At 38.0% G+C, this 16,064-nt stretch overlaps 1 protein-coding gene across 6 annotated transcripts in view; it reads right to left on the reverse strand.

Annotated features, from left to right (window-relative positions):
* Positions 1 to 16,064, reverse strand: part of MARCHF1 (membrane associated ring-CH-type finger 1) — a 152,341-nt gene that overhangs the window by 23,577 nt on the left and 112,700 nt on the right. For 4 of the 6 annotated variants that reach the window (XM_062612681.1, XM_062612523.1, XM_062612439.1 and 1 more), the window contains 2 exons: positions 11,219 to 11,298; positions 10,193 to 10,933 (listed from right to left, as the gene is read on the reverse strand). In XM_062612681.1, the coding sequence (XP_062468665.1) occupies positions 10,193 to 10,878 (686 nt within the window). In that variant the 5' untranslated portion in view covers positions 10,879 to 10,933; positions 11,219 to 11,298. Of the gene's footprint in view, positions 1 to 10,192; positions 10,934 to 11,218; positions 11,441 to 16,064 lie in introns of those variants that run through there. The other 2 variants (XM_062612748.1, XM_062612836.1) reach the window with 2 other exon arrangements.

The raw sequence follows: 16,064 nt of genomic DNA on the forward strand, positions 1-16,064 counted from the left end.
AGGCTCCAAAGGAGTTTTTGCCCTGTTAATCATCACCAGACAACATAGCATATATGAACTATTAGATAATCTTCTGTTTCAGATAGATATACAAAATTCTTTTCTGGTGTGTATAAAATATACTCCTATATACACATCCTACATGTTGAGATCACAGAATATATTTCTTTAAGGAAAGTTGGCTATGAAACTTTATGAAATATTGCTGTAACAGTTCAGTCACTCTTTTGCTAAGTTTCTGCTTTACATGCCAGCATTTTAATTACCCAGCACACATATCTTTACCACTGAATTATTTTTACAACCTTCAGCACACAGATGTACAAAACAGAGAAATTCATGCCAACACTGTGCATGTATCAGCAAAAATCCATTAAAATTCGTTAAAGGATGTTCTTAAATAGCATGTTCACTTATGATGCAATAAATTAGCAAAAAGAAAAAAATACTTTTCAGGAGAAATCAAAAATGCTAAACTGAAAACAAAATTAGTCTTTGTGAAATATTTTTGCATAATTCATATAAAAATTGTTGCAGATTTCTTATATGTTCCCTACAGAAAAAATAATTCTCAAACAGAAACAGAATAGTTCAATTTAGAATTTTTTTAGAGAACAATTTATGTAAAAATGAAAAGTTAAAGTTTTCTGAGAACATTTTATAATTATTTTTCAGCATTTCTTTTTTGTTCAAAGTATTAACTGAATTTAAGGCACATTCAAATGATGCTGAAAAACTCACTGATAATACAATGCTTCACTGAGAAATTGAATGTGACATATTAAACTGTGTACCATAATGAGTATTCAAAATTAGTAAGTAAAGTTGCCAGTAGTTTAAGGTACCCTATCTCCTTCACTAAAGGGCATATTGACACCGTACGTATATAAAAGAGAGAAATTTCTTATTGGATTAAAATCATGAGATGCTGTTAAACCAAGCACTCAGGAATCAGGCATATTCAGAATGTAGTATTGTCATGCTGTGTTTAATTCCATGACTGTGAACTGTTCTCCCTGGTCCTGTTCATTGCAAAGGTTAGCAGGATGGAAAGTAGGAAACAAAATGGCTATAGCTTGTAGCCATCCGTATGTTAATTTGATTTAGGCTGGTATTCAGAAAAACGGCAAGAGCTATCCTGGATGACTGTCCTTCACTTCTCATCAAATTAAGGTTTTATAATTTTTTCCATACAGACAAACATTTCTTACAAAATCTCAGTTTAAAAGGTCAGCTAAAATCAGTATGAAGTAAGGAGTTCACATGGAGAATTTTTGCCTTTTCCTGATAGTGGTTCTGTTTTGGCAAAACCATAGCAACAAAAATTACAATCTAGATGGTTAGTCATCATCTAAGCTTCTTATTGTAAGAAATATGGGTAGATTCCAGCAGGTTTGTAGCTTTTCTTCATATGCAAGGTAACAATTTTAGTTTCATTAAAGAGAATAGCTGCTTATCTCTACCCTCATTGGAAAAACAGCAGTTATCCTAACCTGTCTTTCCCTAATCCACTTTACTCTTCCATAATTAAGAAAATGGGCCAATCTCTATGCTGCTGTAGTGAAGTAGAAAATGCATTCACTCTGTAGGAGTCTTGTGTGCACTGTGAAAATTAGTGCTTGACCCCTACCCAGCTGGCAAGTGCTCCTTCTATGACAGTATCTGTACAGCTTATTTCCATAGATGGAAATAGTCATCCATAGATGACTATTGTCAAAGGAAGGTGATTAAGAATAAGAATGAATCAGTGTGTCCCTGTTTGTGCTTCAAGCCATGTAAGAGCCTTGTCATTAGGAGCAGCACTGGTGGAAAAGAGTTTGCAGTAATTCTGCACCATTGGAACTCTTTCAGGCGATCCCATATTTCAGATAGGTACCTGATAAAATTGTCAATGATTTTTGGCTTTTACATGTAGAGACAGGGTTTAGCTACAGTAACATTGTGCAGATAGGTTTTTGTAGACTTACTTAAAAATACGACAGGTCAAATTTTACCCTCATTAACAAATGTAAAACCTAGGGGAATGCCTCTGACACGTTTAAAAGTAGAAGTATATATGGGAGCATGGGCATACTGATAAAGAGGTATGATATTTAAGGGCTATAAATGACATAATTATGTAAAACTGTATTGTGTTCTAACATTCCTGGGAGCTATGCAGCTATGTCTATGCTAACTGACAAAATTAGGAGGAGACACTGCCTTGTGAATGTGACATATTTATCAGCACTGTGATGTGATTTCTATGCACTGTGAACTAAATTAATGCAGTTGCACAATACCCATTTTGTTATTTTCCTGCAGATGGAATTATGCCAGCAGAATAGAAATGCTTTTGAACTTTTAACAGATCTCCCTAACAAAAGGGGGAAATATCTTCTCCACATAAATATGGTCAAGAAGGATAATGCCTATTCCAAACTCATTATTTTTAGTGAGAAATGACTGCAAAGGCAGTTAAAATCTTTCCCTTCACTGGAAAGCATACCTGGACTGATAATGAGTATGAGAAAATAAATTCTTACCCTGTTTCAGAGGGTATATCTTGTTGCTATAGCTCACAATTCTAAAGGGAGCTTAGTCAGGGAGAAGCAGCATAGCTGGAAAATGTTGGACCAAGTGAATGCCTGGCTTTGATTTTGGCTATGAGGATTATTAGCTGCCAGCATGAAATACCATAAGCTCCTAGGTTATCTTAACTGGACCAAAAGGAACCAATTCCTTTTGCAAAAGGTTTGCTAAAAGGATGCACAAAACTGCTGTCACTGCTGCTGTCTGATCATCTCAGAAAAACTGTCCTCCTGTCCAAAAAGGTCATTTTCTCTTTCTGCCAATTTATAAAATGCTTACAGTGCTTTTAGGTATATTGAACCTAAAATTAAAGCAAACAACTTTATGAGCAACTCAGAGCAAATAATTAACTCATTTATAGACAGAAAAAAACCAAACCAAATCAACAAAACAATTCTGCCTCTGCATTATTTATACTTGTGGGAAAAAAAAAAGAAATTTAAATTCACTAAATATGTTCACCCTGCAATAGGCTACATACAGCATGCCACATTTCCCTTGGTTTCATTTTGCAGGCTTTTTTTTTTCTTCTAAATCTCATTTCCATTCTTTCCACTGTTAAATGATAAAGTAATCTAAATGACAAATTGGCCTTTCTCTCAATTTAAACACAGTGTGAATGAAGCACATTAATTCTCCATACTGAATGCTATCAATTTGTATACCGCTTCCCTGTCACTCCTGCCATTCCATTATGCCATGCAGTCAGCTGTCTTTATCTGATTAGAGGAAAAAACATTTCCAGAATGTTGCACCACACCAGTGGAATTTCATAATGGCCTAGGTAAAGCTTTCTCTTGGTTTCAGCAGACGTGATCAGAATTCGTAAGAGACCCAAGAGCAAACAACATTAGCAAAGGCACACTTAATCTTTTCTTTTGTCAACATTTTTTGTCCTTCTATTAATCTTCCATAATAGGTGATAAATAGGATATCTAGCCATCTAAACAGTTACAAGTAACTCCTGCCTCAGATGCACTGTCACTGCAAGTCAAGATACATGCCAGACAAGATGCACTGAACATAGTTCAAAGTACTAGGGATTGCAACTTGAAAAGGATTTACATTTCCTCCCACCCACCTATTGAAAGTCAAAGCTTTAAGTAACTAAACTCCCTACAAAACACAAGCAAGCTTTAAATATTTAATAATAGGACCCTCAAACCCAAATGCCTCCTCACCCAAGCCTTCTATCAGGAAATGATGCCATTTCACCTATTTGCATTAAAAATAATAGGTTTTGAGAAAAAGAAGTAGAAACCAAGATTCAGTTCTCCCCCATTTCAGTGACCTGAACCACAGCACAGACATGCTTGCCTTGTTTCCACTCTCCTTGCATCCTTCTGAATCATGGAGAGCTTCCAAAAGAGATTTTATAGCCAGATGGCTAAAGAGGTGACAGATGGGGCTTTGAACCATCAGGCAGAGAATAGAATTAACCAGGATTTAATACTGCTTCAAAGACTGATGAACCAGTAGACCATCATACAGAGGAGAAGATTCCTCAAAACACAGGAGTTTCCTATCGGAAAGTCACCTTGCGAAAAGGCTTCGAAGAGGAGAGTAAACAGAAGTCACAGCTCTTTAAAAGGAAGGGGTGAGGAGCCAAAAATGGAGAAACAGGTGAAAAACCCTCTTCAGCCAAACACTACATTCTGGCAGTTCAGCAACCTCCAGTTTTTGGTGGTTTTAGAAGACTTTGGATTGTATTTTAAACCTACATATTCTACAATTTAAATTATTTACTGGATCGAGCTTCATGGTTTCAGTATAACTATTTAAAATGAGTGTTAAATTTCAGTGGTAGAATTTGAGCCTATGTATCTATCTTCTGTTCACTTTTCTCTTTTTTTCCTGAAGTTTATAAGGACTTTTTCCTCCCAAGCGGCTTTCTGTTGACTTTATGAACAGTCTACTAGATGAATATTTCAGGATGTAAGTATTTTCTTGCAAGACACTACTTTTGCAGGTCCTACTAAGTTACATTATGAAAAAAAAAAAAAAACCAAACCCATTACAACACTATTTCACAGAGAGAAACTACATAATCATATTGCCTCATCACAGGCAATATACACTTTCTTGCTATCTATGATTGTGCTAACACATCAAAATTCCCGTTATAGTCTTTTCCTAAGTTTATAATGGTCTTTTCATTTCAAAGATGATTTGTAAAAAAATTATGCTTGAAGTAGATTCTGCAGATTTCATGAATCAACTTCATCATCTCCCTTACTACTTCCCCCTGTTCCTATCAGTCTTCTGGCATGCCATACTCTTAATGCTCAGATGAGGAGCTGCCATTTTCTGACTGCATACAGAGTCATTCACAGGGTGAGGAACTGGCTGACATGCTGCACGGTAATGGTAAATAGTTCCTTTTCAAACTGGCAACCTGTTCTTGATGGGGTCTCCCAAGGATTGATACTAGGCTCAATGCTGTTCAGTGTCTTCATAAGTGATCTGGATGATGGGATCAAGTGTACCCTGACCAAATTTGCTGATGATACCAAGTTGAGTGGGGAAGTGGAAACTTCAGAAGAGACAGCCACCCTACATGAAGACCTGGATAGGCTGGAAGACTCGGCTAACAAGAACCTGATGAAGTTCAACAAGAACAAGTGTAAGGTCTGGCACCTGAAAAAATACAGTTCAATAGTACAGCACAGTCTGGGATCTAATTGCCTGGGGAGCAGCTCTGTGGAAAGAGACCTGAGGATTCTGGTTGACAACAAAATCAACATGAGTGAACAGTGTGCATGCTGCTGTGGCAAAGAAAGCCAACAGGATGCTGGGTTACATCCATAAGGGCAATGTCAGCAGAGATAAGTCATTAACCTACTCTACTCAGCACTTGTCAGGCCACATCAGGAATACTGTGTTCAGTTTTGGTCCCCGATTTATAAAGATGATGTAAACAGGTCGGAGAGGGTCCAGAGAAGGGCCACAGAGTTGATCAAAGTACTAGGGAAGATGCTGTATGAGGAGAGGCTGAGAGAACTGGGCTTGTTCAGCCTTGAGAAAAGAAGGCTCAGGGGAGACCTTATCACCATGTTTCAGTATTTAAAGGGTAGCTACAAAGAAGATGGAAACTCCCTGTTTTACCAGGAGTCACATGGAAAAGATGTGGTGGATTCCCCAATACTAGGCACTTTTAAGATCTGGCTGGACAGGGTGCTGGGACATCTAGTCTAGGTCATGCTTTGCCAAGAAAGGCTGGACCATTGCCTTCCAACCTGGTATTCTATGATTCTGTGATTAAACAAAATCAAAATGATTCTTCTTCTAAGCATCTTTTTAATAGTGAGCAACTCCACTTTATTTAAGTGTGTGTGGTTTCTTTCAGCTAATTACAGTTTGGTGTTGTTGCTGAAATGACTGCATCTACTACAGAAATATTTCACACCAAAAGAATAAGTAGTCAAAGAGAAAATATATTTCTGTTCTCTCATCATAAATAATAAAAATACCATAAGATTAATTCAGAGTCAATACACAAAGCACTTATGATACACTAATGGTAATATCACTAAGCAATTTTCTTTCCTTAGTAATTCCCACATGAAAATCCATGGAACTAAATCTTCATATTCCACTCACTTTATCATGTTCCACACACAGATTTTCCCTTCAGGGAGATTACCCTCATGTAGACCAAAGAAAGCTATTTCTGAGGTTGTGTCTCAAGCCACGTGGCAAATTCCAGAATAAAGTACACAAAAAGAAAGTCTCAGACAAAGGGCAACTTAGGAAGAGGGTGATCCAACTGTATGATTTAGGAAGCCTATCCCAACAAATTAGCATGGTCAGAATTTATGTATGCATCCCTAATCCCAGAAGCAGAAAGCTTGCCTTCTAATGGACTACAGAAGGAAGGAGTATGTTCAAGGAAGAGATTGTAAAGGTCATCATTGATGTCATTGTTTCAACATTTCGGAAACAGAGAAATAATGACACTAGAAGGGGAAATTTCTCACTTGAAGTGACCAAGAGGCCTAAAACTAGCTGAAGTATATATTGTGCCATGGTACTATACTTCATCTGATACGTGCTTGTGCTAGAATTGGGTGTGCCTTGTCACATTCCACGCATTCTGCTAAATGCACATTGAGGAAACAGCTTATTCCCTTACATGTGCATATAAATACGTTTCACTGCCAGCAATTCATGAGGAAGTAATGGAAAAAAATTGCCTACCCAAACACTTTGAAACAAAATAACTGGCAGTGGGAGATGTTTAACATCCCTGTTCCCCTGCTACTTCCACACAATCCCATCTGGGCAAGAGCCATTTGTCTCAGCCAGCTTGGTCACAGCAACTAGAAGATATGAATATCTAGGATAAAAAGCTTGGAGAAACACATCTCTAGAAAACTATTTTTCTACATCGCAACCAGCTCTGTTAAACCAGTCTTAAACTAAACATAACAAAAATCTCCTTTTTTTATTTCTCATGCAGAAAAATGGCTACTGTGTATGTGCACATCTGCACTGAAATGTAATTATTCTTTTGCTTCAGATGCAAGACTGTGAATCTGAAGAAAACCATACCACAGATAATGAGCCGATTAAGTGCATGGACCCATCCTGAAAAACAGACCCTGCAATCTATAATCTATAGGTATGTAGCAAATAAAAGACAGGCTAGGAACAACATGGGCCCCCTCCGGAAGCTATCAGGAGAACTGGCTACCCTGGATTTGGAGAAGGCTGAGGTTCTGAATGACTTCTTTGCCTTGGTCTTCACTGGCAAAGGCTCTGACCACACCACCCAAGTCTTGGAAGGCAGATGCAGGGACTGTGAGAACGAAGACCCTAGGCCCACTGTGGGAGACGATCTGGTTTGAGACCATCTTAAGAACCTGAATGTACACAAGTCCAAGGGACCTGATGAAATCCCACTGTGGGTCCTGAAGGAGCTGGCAAAAGAAGTTGATAAGGCACTGTTCATCATATTTGAAAAATCATGGCAGTCAGGTGAAGTTCCCGATAACTGGAAAAAGGGAAATATAACCCCCATTTTCAAGAAGGGGAAAATGGATGACCCGGGGAATTACAGACCAGTCAGTCTCACCTCCGTGCGTGGCAAGATCTTGGAGCAGCTTCTCTTGGAAGGCATGCTAAGGCACATGAAAAACAACAAGCTGCTTTGTGACAGGCAGCATGGCTTCACTAAGGCCAAATCCTGCCTGACCCATTTGATGGCCTCCTATGATGGGGCTACAGAACTGATGGACAGGGGTAGAGCAGTTGATGTCATCTACCTGGACTTGTGCAAAGCGTTCGACACTGTCCCACACGACATCCTTGTCTCTAAATTGGAGAGACATCAATTTGATGATGGACAGAGCCTTGGGTGACATGGTTTAGTGTGAGGTGTCCCTGCCCATGGCGGGGGGTTGGACCTAGATGATCTTAAGGTCCTTTCCAACCCTAACTATTCTATGATTCTATAATGAATCAGTAGTAAAAACATGTCTTCCTTTGTCTTCTGCTGTCTGCAAACTGATTAAGACAACTTACCAGTGATAAAAAATTAACATGCTTTCAATTTTTTAAATTTGTTCATAGCTGCATTATCATCACCGTGATATACCTACTAATGACAACAACAACAAAAAAGCATTATCCCTGACACAGAGAAAAATGGGTTATGGTTTTCTTGACAAATTTTGCACAACAGGCAAGGTTATCAACTCTGTTGAGTTTAACTCTGGTTGTTCAAGGAGCATCTCCACTGACAGTAAGCCTAGGAACACATACCTATCAAAAGGTTTCAACCTTCCTCTTCCGGACAAAAGCCTACCAGAAAAGTTTGCATGCACATCCAAAAAATCCACTCTTGAACTAAGCTTCAAGTCTTACAAAAAAAGCCTAAATAACCATAATAAAATCAAATGGGTTGAGATGATATAAAATACTAGAGTCCACTTCCCATCTGACAGCAAAGTCTAAGTCTGGGGACTTGGGGAACCATTAGGATTAATCTACCTGAAACAATTACAAAACTTTGACTTTATTTTCTCTTTTTTATTAACACAGTAGAGTTAAGCCTATATAAAAGCCCATGCTGAAATAATTTATTTCATGTTTTGGGTAGCTCATAGTCTTAACTCTGAAGTTGTTGAAGTAGTTATCATCTGAGCACGTCTCTGCATCATACCACGTAGACATATATGAAGTGCTTAAAAAATGTGTAATATTATTACCATTGCTGCTGTTTCTCTGCATTTGTGTAAGATGAAGAGGTCCCAAGCCAGCAGTATGGTCCTGATATACAAACTAATGTACAAATACAGCAGGGTTTTACTCTGAATAGTCTTAAATGATCATGACTGACAATGGTCAGACAACTGAAATATCCCTTATTGCTTGACAAGTGCAACAAGGAGTGCATAGCAGTAGCTGTATTAGCAATGGCTATGTCTCCTGCTGTGAAAGGAACCATGCCTACATGTCATCTTTTTCCATTTTAAAACTAGGATATTTGTAGTGTGTTACTAAGTTGAAGTATACTGTCAAACTGCAAGATGTGGCATCACAAACTTCCTCATTTTGCTGTGTTTACATTTCCATGCAAATTTTTCTCAGCAAAGGTAAGTGAGAAATGTTGGGTTACCATAATAAAGAAACTAAGCCTGATCCTCTTTTTATACTTTGTAGATAAAAGTCGATGCTGGGTCACAAGTCTGGGGAGAAAAAATAAAAGGAAAAAAAAAAGGAAAGAAATACTTGTTTCAGTTCTGTTAAACTTACGGGATGGCACATTTTCGTTTACCACTACGTTAAGTAACTCATGTACACCCAGCTGTCTAAATTTGGACTTTTGCTCAGAAGCCAGCTTGCTCTCATTTCCAAAAGAAAATGCTCACCTTTTGATTGCATGCATCACACCAGGGGTATCAGATTGTCAGAAGCCTGAACTTCTGAAACAGAGAGAACTGCTGGTGTTGCTTTTTCTATCCCAAACTCTATTTTAATGCTTATTCTGCCCACTCATCCTTTGTACCATTCTGATTCTTGTCATGGGTATCAAAATAAGAGCCCCTACATGTTCACAGTGCAGAGCCGCTCAGCAGTGCAGTCTTGTACAACTTATGCCTGACTGGAAAGCGTGTAGGCACCGACCGTCACCTTGTGATAATGGCAGTTCTAGAGGACACTGAATCAAGACCATAAATTTATTTCATGTAAGTCAATGAAAAATAACAATGAGGGACCAAAGCTGGATTTGAACTGATCACCTAAGGAGGAAAAACTCCGTATCCCATTGCATTGAGCTATCTGGAACTCTGCCTCATTCTTTGCCTCTGGCTGGAGATTTAGAAAGCAGTAATATGCTGCCACAGGACACAGAGTGTCTGTCTTCATAAAGAAAAATGGAGCAAAAAAAAAATTTAGTTCCCTTGTAGGATTACTGCTTTTAAATTAGGGAAGTATATCTCCAGCCTCAGAGATGCTAACTTCCCTGTAGCAAAGGCTTTTGTGTTATTTCTTATGGTCTGCTTAGCAGTTTATTACTGAGAAACAGTGACAGAAAGCAGTCAAAAGAAGGGCACTCAACCTACGGCAATGTGAAACTCCTGTTAAGAATTTTAAATCTTTCTTATTAGGGACTAACCTGCATACTTCTAAATCATCAGATAAGTCATCATACAACACTGAAGGCTTCTGAACATCATCAGTCACACTGGGCCCTGCCCCAGCAGGTGCTCCATTATTGGGGACTGCCAGAGCATCACTCCCAGAGCCTCCCTCTGCAAAGCAGTCCTTCAAATCTTTACTGTGTCTAAGGAAAGATGCAGGGTGCCGATCTCCATAGTAGCCTTTTCCTTTGCTTTTTCCACATTTTCTTGAGGAAATCCTTGCTTCCTGAGATGACACTGAAGACTGTGATTCCTTTAGCCTTGGAACCCTTCTTCGGCGGTGATTTAAAGTAGGATTCTCAGGGTCAGATACCTCTTGCTTGTTTTTCCCCACTGTCCCCAAAGTGACAAGTTCAACAGCATTATTGTTTGAGGACCCATCCTGGTTAATGCATGATCTAGTGTTCCTTCTCCCTCTCCTGGGTATTCTGGCCTTTCCTCTTGCTCTCCTCCTAGCCTGAGCCCACTGACTCTCATCCGAAGATGATGATGAATCAGATGCATTCCAACTGGACCTTGCAGGCTCAGGATGCAATTTACAGTCTTTCCCTTTTCCTTGCTTTTCTGCATGCTCACCAGTGTCTCCAGTCTCTCTTTTCCGCCTAAACCTTCGTTTTACTTGTTTCTTACCAGACTCCCTATTGGAAGGGGTCAACACCATAACAGGGGTTGCATGTTCAAGCTCATCTTCTGACAAATCATGCAAGGTAGTAGATCTAGATAAAGCAGTAAGCAAAGGAAAGGGATGGAAATGGTAAGGGTGGGTGGAAGGAGAGAAATCACAAAAAAAAAAAAAAAGAATGAAAATGAAAACATGAATTTTAATAGAAAAACATAAGACTGAAAAGCAAAAATACAACCAAACCAAAAAGAGATCAAAAGAAAACTAAAGTCTATGTAAATTATGAAGAGTATTAAGCAGAAGCAAGAGCTACGTATAATGTAATAAAAACAACTAAAAAGTATCAACCAGATTAGAGTATATTTTTCTCAACACATACCTACAAATGTCCTGAGTGGAAGGGCAGACAGACAACCGTGACTGACTCCTGGGAGCTGTTCCTGTTGTAGGACTGCTTGCCTGTTGAAATAAGTTAGACAGTTTGGAATCTTTGTCCATGAAATACATTGCAGATATTTTACTGCTTTGCCACATGATTAAAAAATTAAAGTAACTGTTGCTGCTGTTCATAGCTCACTGTTGAACACATGCAAGTTCACAAAATCCAGGAAGCCTGACCAAAAGTGAAACCTATTTGTGGAACTAAGTGTGACTGAAGTGTTTCAGCTCTCATTTACTCATGACTACTTTCTGTCACTGTTTGAGGAAGCAGCTTTCAACATTTAAATTTCATTTGGGTTTTGAATGTCTGATGGGAAAGAATGTTGTTTTTATTTCATGCAATCAAACCATGATGATTCCTGTCAAAATGGAGTGAAGTGCATTTAAATTACACTGAGTGATGAAGAGAACAAAGCTAACCTATGTTGAGTGGACTGCCAGAATGGCACAGAAATTAAAGTGTGTTTTAAAAGGTTTCCAAGGCAATCTGATCTTCTAGAAGAGCTGAAAAATGTTAAACTGATGAGCCTGAGAAGACCAAAATGCAGACACATCTCTACAGAGCTGATCACATTCTGAAACAGCAGGAGCGATATAAACCACATTTAGTATGTGACATTTTGCTTATCAGGTTGTTGCTACAAATTGTAGTCTCAGTTGCTCAATACTTCTACTAAAAATACATTTTGATGGTGTTAAAAGCAAACCATTTCAATCTGCCTCCCAGTCTACTGGCAGCATAGCTGTACGGAGTCCAAATTTAAATCAAGGGCTTTGGGATTCAGGATCACCCAAGAGGTACAGTATTGTGGGAAGAACATTCCATACAAATAATTCTTGAGGCTTTGACCTTCCTTTAGCAGGTAAAGACATTATCTTTTAGTATGTAACCCTACTCTGTTATAAGCACCACTACCAAATGGAGACAAAATACTATAAACCTAAGGATTCCACAAGATCACACACCGGATACAAGGGAAGAATGACTGTTAAGCAATCATACAAAGTACAAAGAATAAAAAGACATAAAGGCTCTCATCCCAGGTTTTTTTACTAGTAAATCAAATTCAGTCACATGTAGAGTCCGTAATGAAAATTATTTCTAGCTCACCTTTCACAAACATTTTTGTGGTGTCAGTTTGAAAATTAATAGTACAAGTAAAAATAAATAAAAAGAGCAAGCACCTGCTGACACTTTTATCCAGGGTTCTACCCATTGTATTTCATGCATAGATCTTTTGGAAACACCAGTCACCTCTATGTGCATTTTTGTTTTTAATGGGATATCATCTGAGATTTAAGAACAGTGCTTTTCCATTCTTACAGCTTTTGGAATTCAAAAACTTTTTACCTCTTGATTAATATCACAACAGGAAAAATATTAGTAATTCTTTACTAGCAGTTCCATGAAATGAAACTCAGAGGTATGAAAACTAAGCAAACACAAGAAAGTAAACCGATAGCATTTTTGGGCACAATCCTTATGTTTAAATGGTACTGCAATGCCTCGTCAACCAGGCAGAGAAGGAACTTTAGTGTGTCTACATGCAGTCTAATGCTGGGAAAAAGAACAAGTATCAGTGACAGAAATTGCATTTAATATTGTTTCTTCTATAAAAGCAACATTTCAATTGCATGTACTATAAAGGAATATGAATTTTTCTTACATACATATTAGAAACAGATGGCATATGTATGGTTGGGTATATAATCATCTCAGCCTCCATGATTACTTTTAAGTGATTAGGCATAAATTAAGCTACTTAATGAGGAAAGATGTAGACATCAGCACAAGCCACATTGCTGGGCTACATGCTGCTGCTGTGTAAAAAAGTGTCCCTCCAGACTAAACCACAGGTGAAGGACTGAAGAAGAAATCCAGCCCTAAAGTGTGGATTCCCAAATGCATCCTTTGTGCCTAGCTTCCATTTTTTTTTTCCCCCTCACAGCTGCAGGACTCTTACCATTGCTTCTTTCAGGATCTGTGCACTACAAGGGTTCGTCTCGATCTTAAGTGGCCAGGTCATCCCCACGCTGTAAACACAAGTTTTGTATTGCCTTGCCACAAGTATTCATTATACCCTTTGAAGGGATAAGAAGAATGACTAAGCTGGCCCAGTAACCATACAGTAGGTCTGCACAAGTTCAAGAAACTTTCAGCAGCTATTAAGGTAGGAAGTCAGCTAGACATTACTTCAGAGGGCTGAAATCAAGCCAAAAATTAAAACAAATTCCTTGAAAAGCTTTTACACGTATTATTCAGGACTGGAGACAGGTGGAAATCTAATTATTTTTAGATAAAAATTACATTACCAGCTTGGTTGCTTAAATCCTACATTTCACTCTCAGCTGTAAAGAGGTCTGGACTGTTTCAGCCTTGCTCAGTCAAATTTACTTTCTAGTTCCCCTGAACTGGCATAATGACGTTATGTTTAGGTGCACATAACTCAGAGGAAGGTTTATTTCCTTCTAAAATAATTTACATCAAAATCTTACCCCCCCCCAAAAAAAAAAAAACAAACAAATGCTTTTTGCTTGTTTGTATAATCCCTATTGGATCAAGCCTGATATCTGGGCAGACAAAAAGCCTATGCACCACTTAAATCTTCAAAAGCAAAGCAAGTAAACTGCCAAGTTATGCACAAGAGAATTCAGATTCTTATCTGTAAGCAACATTAATTCAATAGGTTTCTACAACTTTTAAATATAAATTTTGATTTTTATCTACCCTAAAATAGCTTTTAATGGTTAAATCATAGATGCATAGAATACCAATTTGGAAGGGACATCAAGGAGCACCTGGTCCAACCTTTCTTGGCAAAAGCACAATCTAGACAAGATGGCCCAGTAACCCATCCAGCTGAATCTTTAAGATGTCCAGTGTTGGGGAAATGAAAATGAACTGATAAAGTGATTTCTAAAACCAAGAAAGTTTGTGCTCCGGATATTCATTATTTGATGTTTAGTTATGGACTTACACATAGCAGAGGGCCTTATTTTGTAAATAATTCCCATCTTATCTCTGTAAATGAAACAGGAGTGGAAGGACCTGTTAATGTCAGGTGTGTTCCTGCTATCCCATGCCATATGAATATAATCATTCACAGTTCATCAAGCTGTTTTTAAAAACTTGCAAATTTCAACTCAGCAGGATCAGCTTGTTTCAGACCTTTACTCCAAAACCTCTTTGCTTTGTCATCCTACCCACATTCTGACAGCATAAACTGCACCTGCTTTCTGCTGCCAGCACCACCTCTGGGCTGACCTCATTTCTTTCAGTAATATTCCCTCTTAGCCATCTCACCTACACGCTATACATTCCAAGCAAATATATTTATTTATTTTTTAAATACTTATTAAGTTCAGCCTCACCATGAAGATACCTAAAGTAGCATTTAGTCAGGTGTTGTGTTTACAGAGCACAGCATACAGCTATATGGAAGTTCCAGATTAGATTCTAGAAGGGATACAGTTTTATCAGTGCTGCATTTTGCTTCCTCTGAGCAACAGAGTGGGCTGATGAACCCAACCAAGTACTGAACAAGTTCCATGTTCATTCAGTCGGCACTACCTTGGAGTCTCTGCAATAGCGTGATGCCACAAAACACTGGTCCATCACCCCTGATCATAATATAGGCTTTCTTTTATTTTTAATCATCTTTAAGATTAATTTTAGTAACAAAATACAAAACCTATTAAGTGGTATCAAGTTTATTTTAGAGGCATATCTGAAAAACCAAAACATGATCATATGAATATATTCTGATCACATCATATCAGTCCAGCTCTTTTGGGAATTTATATACTACAGATGTCAGAAACAGTATCGAACACACAGATCTTATTGCTATAATTGCTATCCCACTGCTACACTGCTATTTAGCACACTGAATATTTTGAGATACTGTATTTATTGAATAGAAAGATCAGAGTGGTGCTGTGGACTCAATTCCACTTGGCAGGCAGAATAAGGATTTTTTAAAACAATAAAATTCCTTGAATGTATGGCTACTTCAGACAGCTATATTGCACAGCTCATCTGAATGGGAAAACTAAACTAGCACTGTACTAATTCTATCAAAGCAAATTATATCGTCTGCATAATTAAATGTGGCAATTCAAAATAAAGTTGTTTAACAATTCATTTATAATCAAGGCAGCTAATTTCTCTGTGCCATGAAAGATGAGTGAAGGATAATGCCAACTCCAGCTGATTAAGTCTGGCATTTCAAAAACATTGTTAGTTGAGAGAGATTCATTCCCCTGTCATCACCTTCTGCTCTCTTGGCCAGTTTTGATGAACCTTCTTGTCAAGGATATGGAATTCAGTTAACTGACATGACAGGGTACTTATCCATAATTACTTTTGACACATTCAACAGGAGTTGATATTATGCTTTTCAAGCAGAATATTGGTAAATACAAAGTTTTCAGGACAAGATAATAATCATTTATCTGACACAAGCAGACTTCGGTATCACACACGTATCCATGTTAAAGACTACAGCAAAGACAGAAATGGGGGTCAGAATGAAGTTCAACTGATTAAAACAGTAAGAATTTCAAATCAAGATTGCCTTTACATTGGTGTTCAGAATCTGACAGAATATTCCAGATAATAACAAGAAATCAGAATCCTCACTGACTATTGCTTAATGCTGCTTGTTAAAACTAGTCCAAGAACGAGTCAAATTGTGCTTTTCTTAAAAAGAGAAAAGGGCTCTACTTTGACCTAACAGAAAAGCTGAGCAAAACCATTCCACAAATGTAAAGCAATCGTATAT

Source organism: Pezoporus occidentalis, unplaced genomic scaffold (genome assembly GCF_034315485.1).
Source record: "Pezoporus occidentalis ecotype Australia unplaced genomic scaffold, CSIRO_AGI_Poc_V1 ctg1, whole genome shotgun sequence".
In the NCBI taxonomy this organism is placed as follows: Eukaryota; Metazoa; Chordata; class Aves; order Psittaciformes; family Psittacidae; genus Pezoporus; species Pezoporus occidentalis.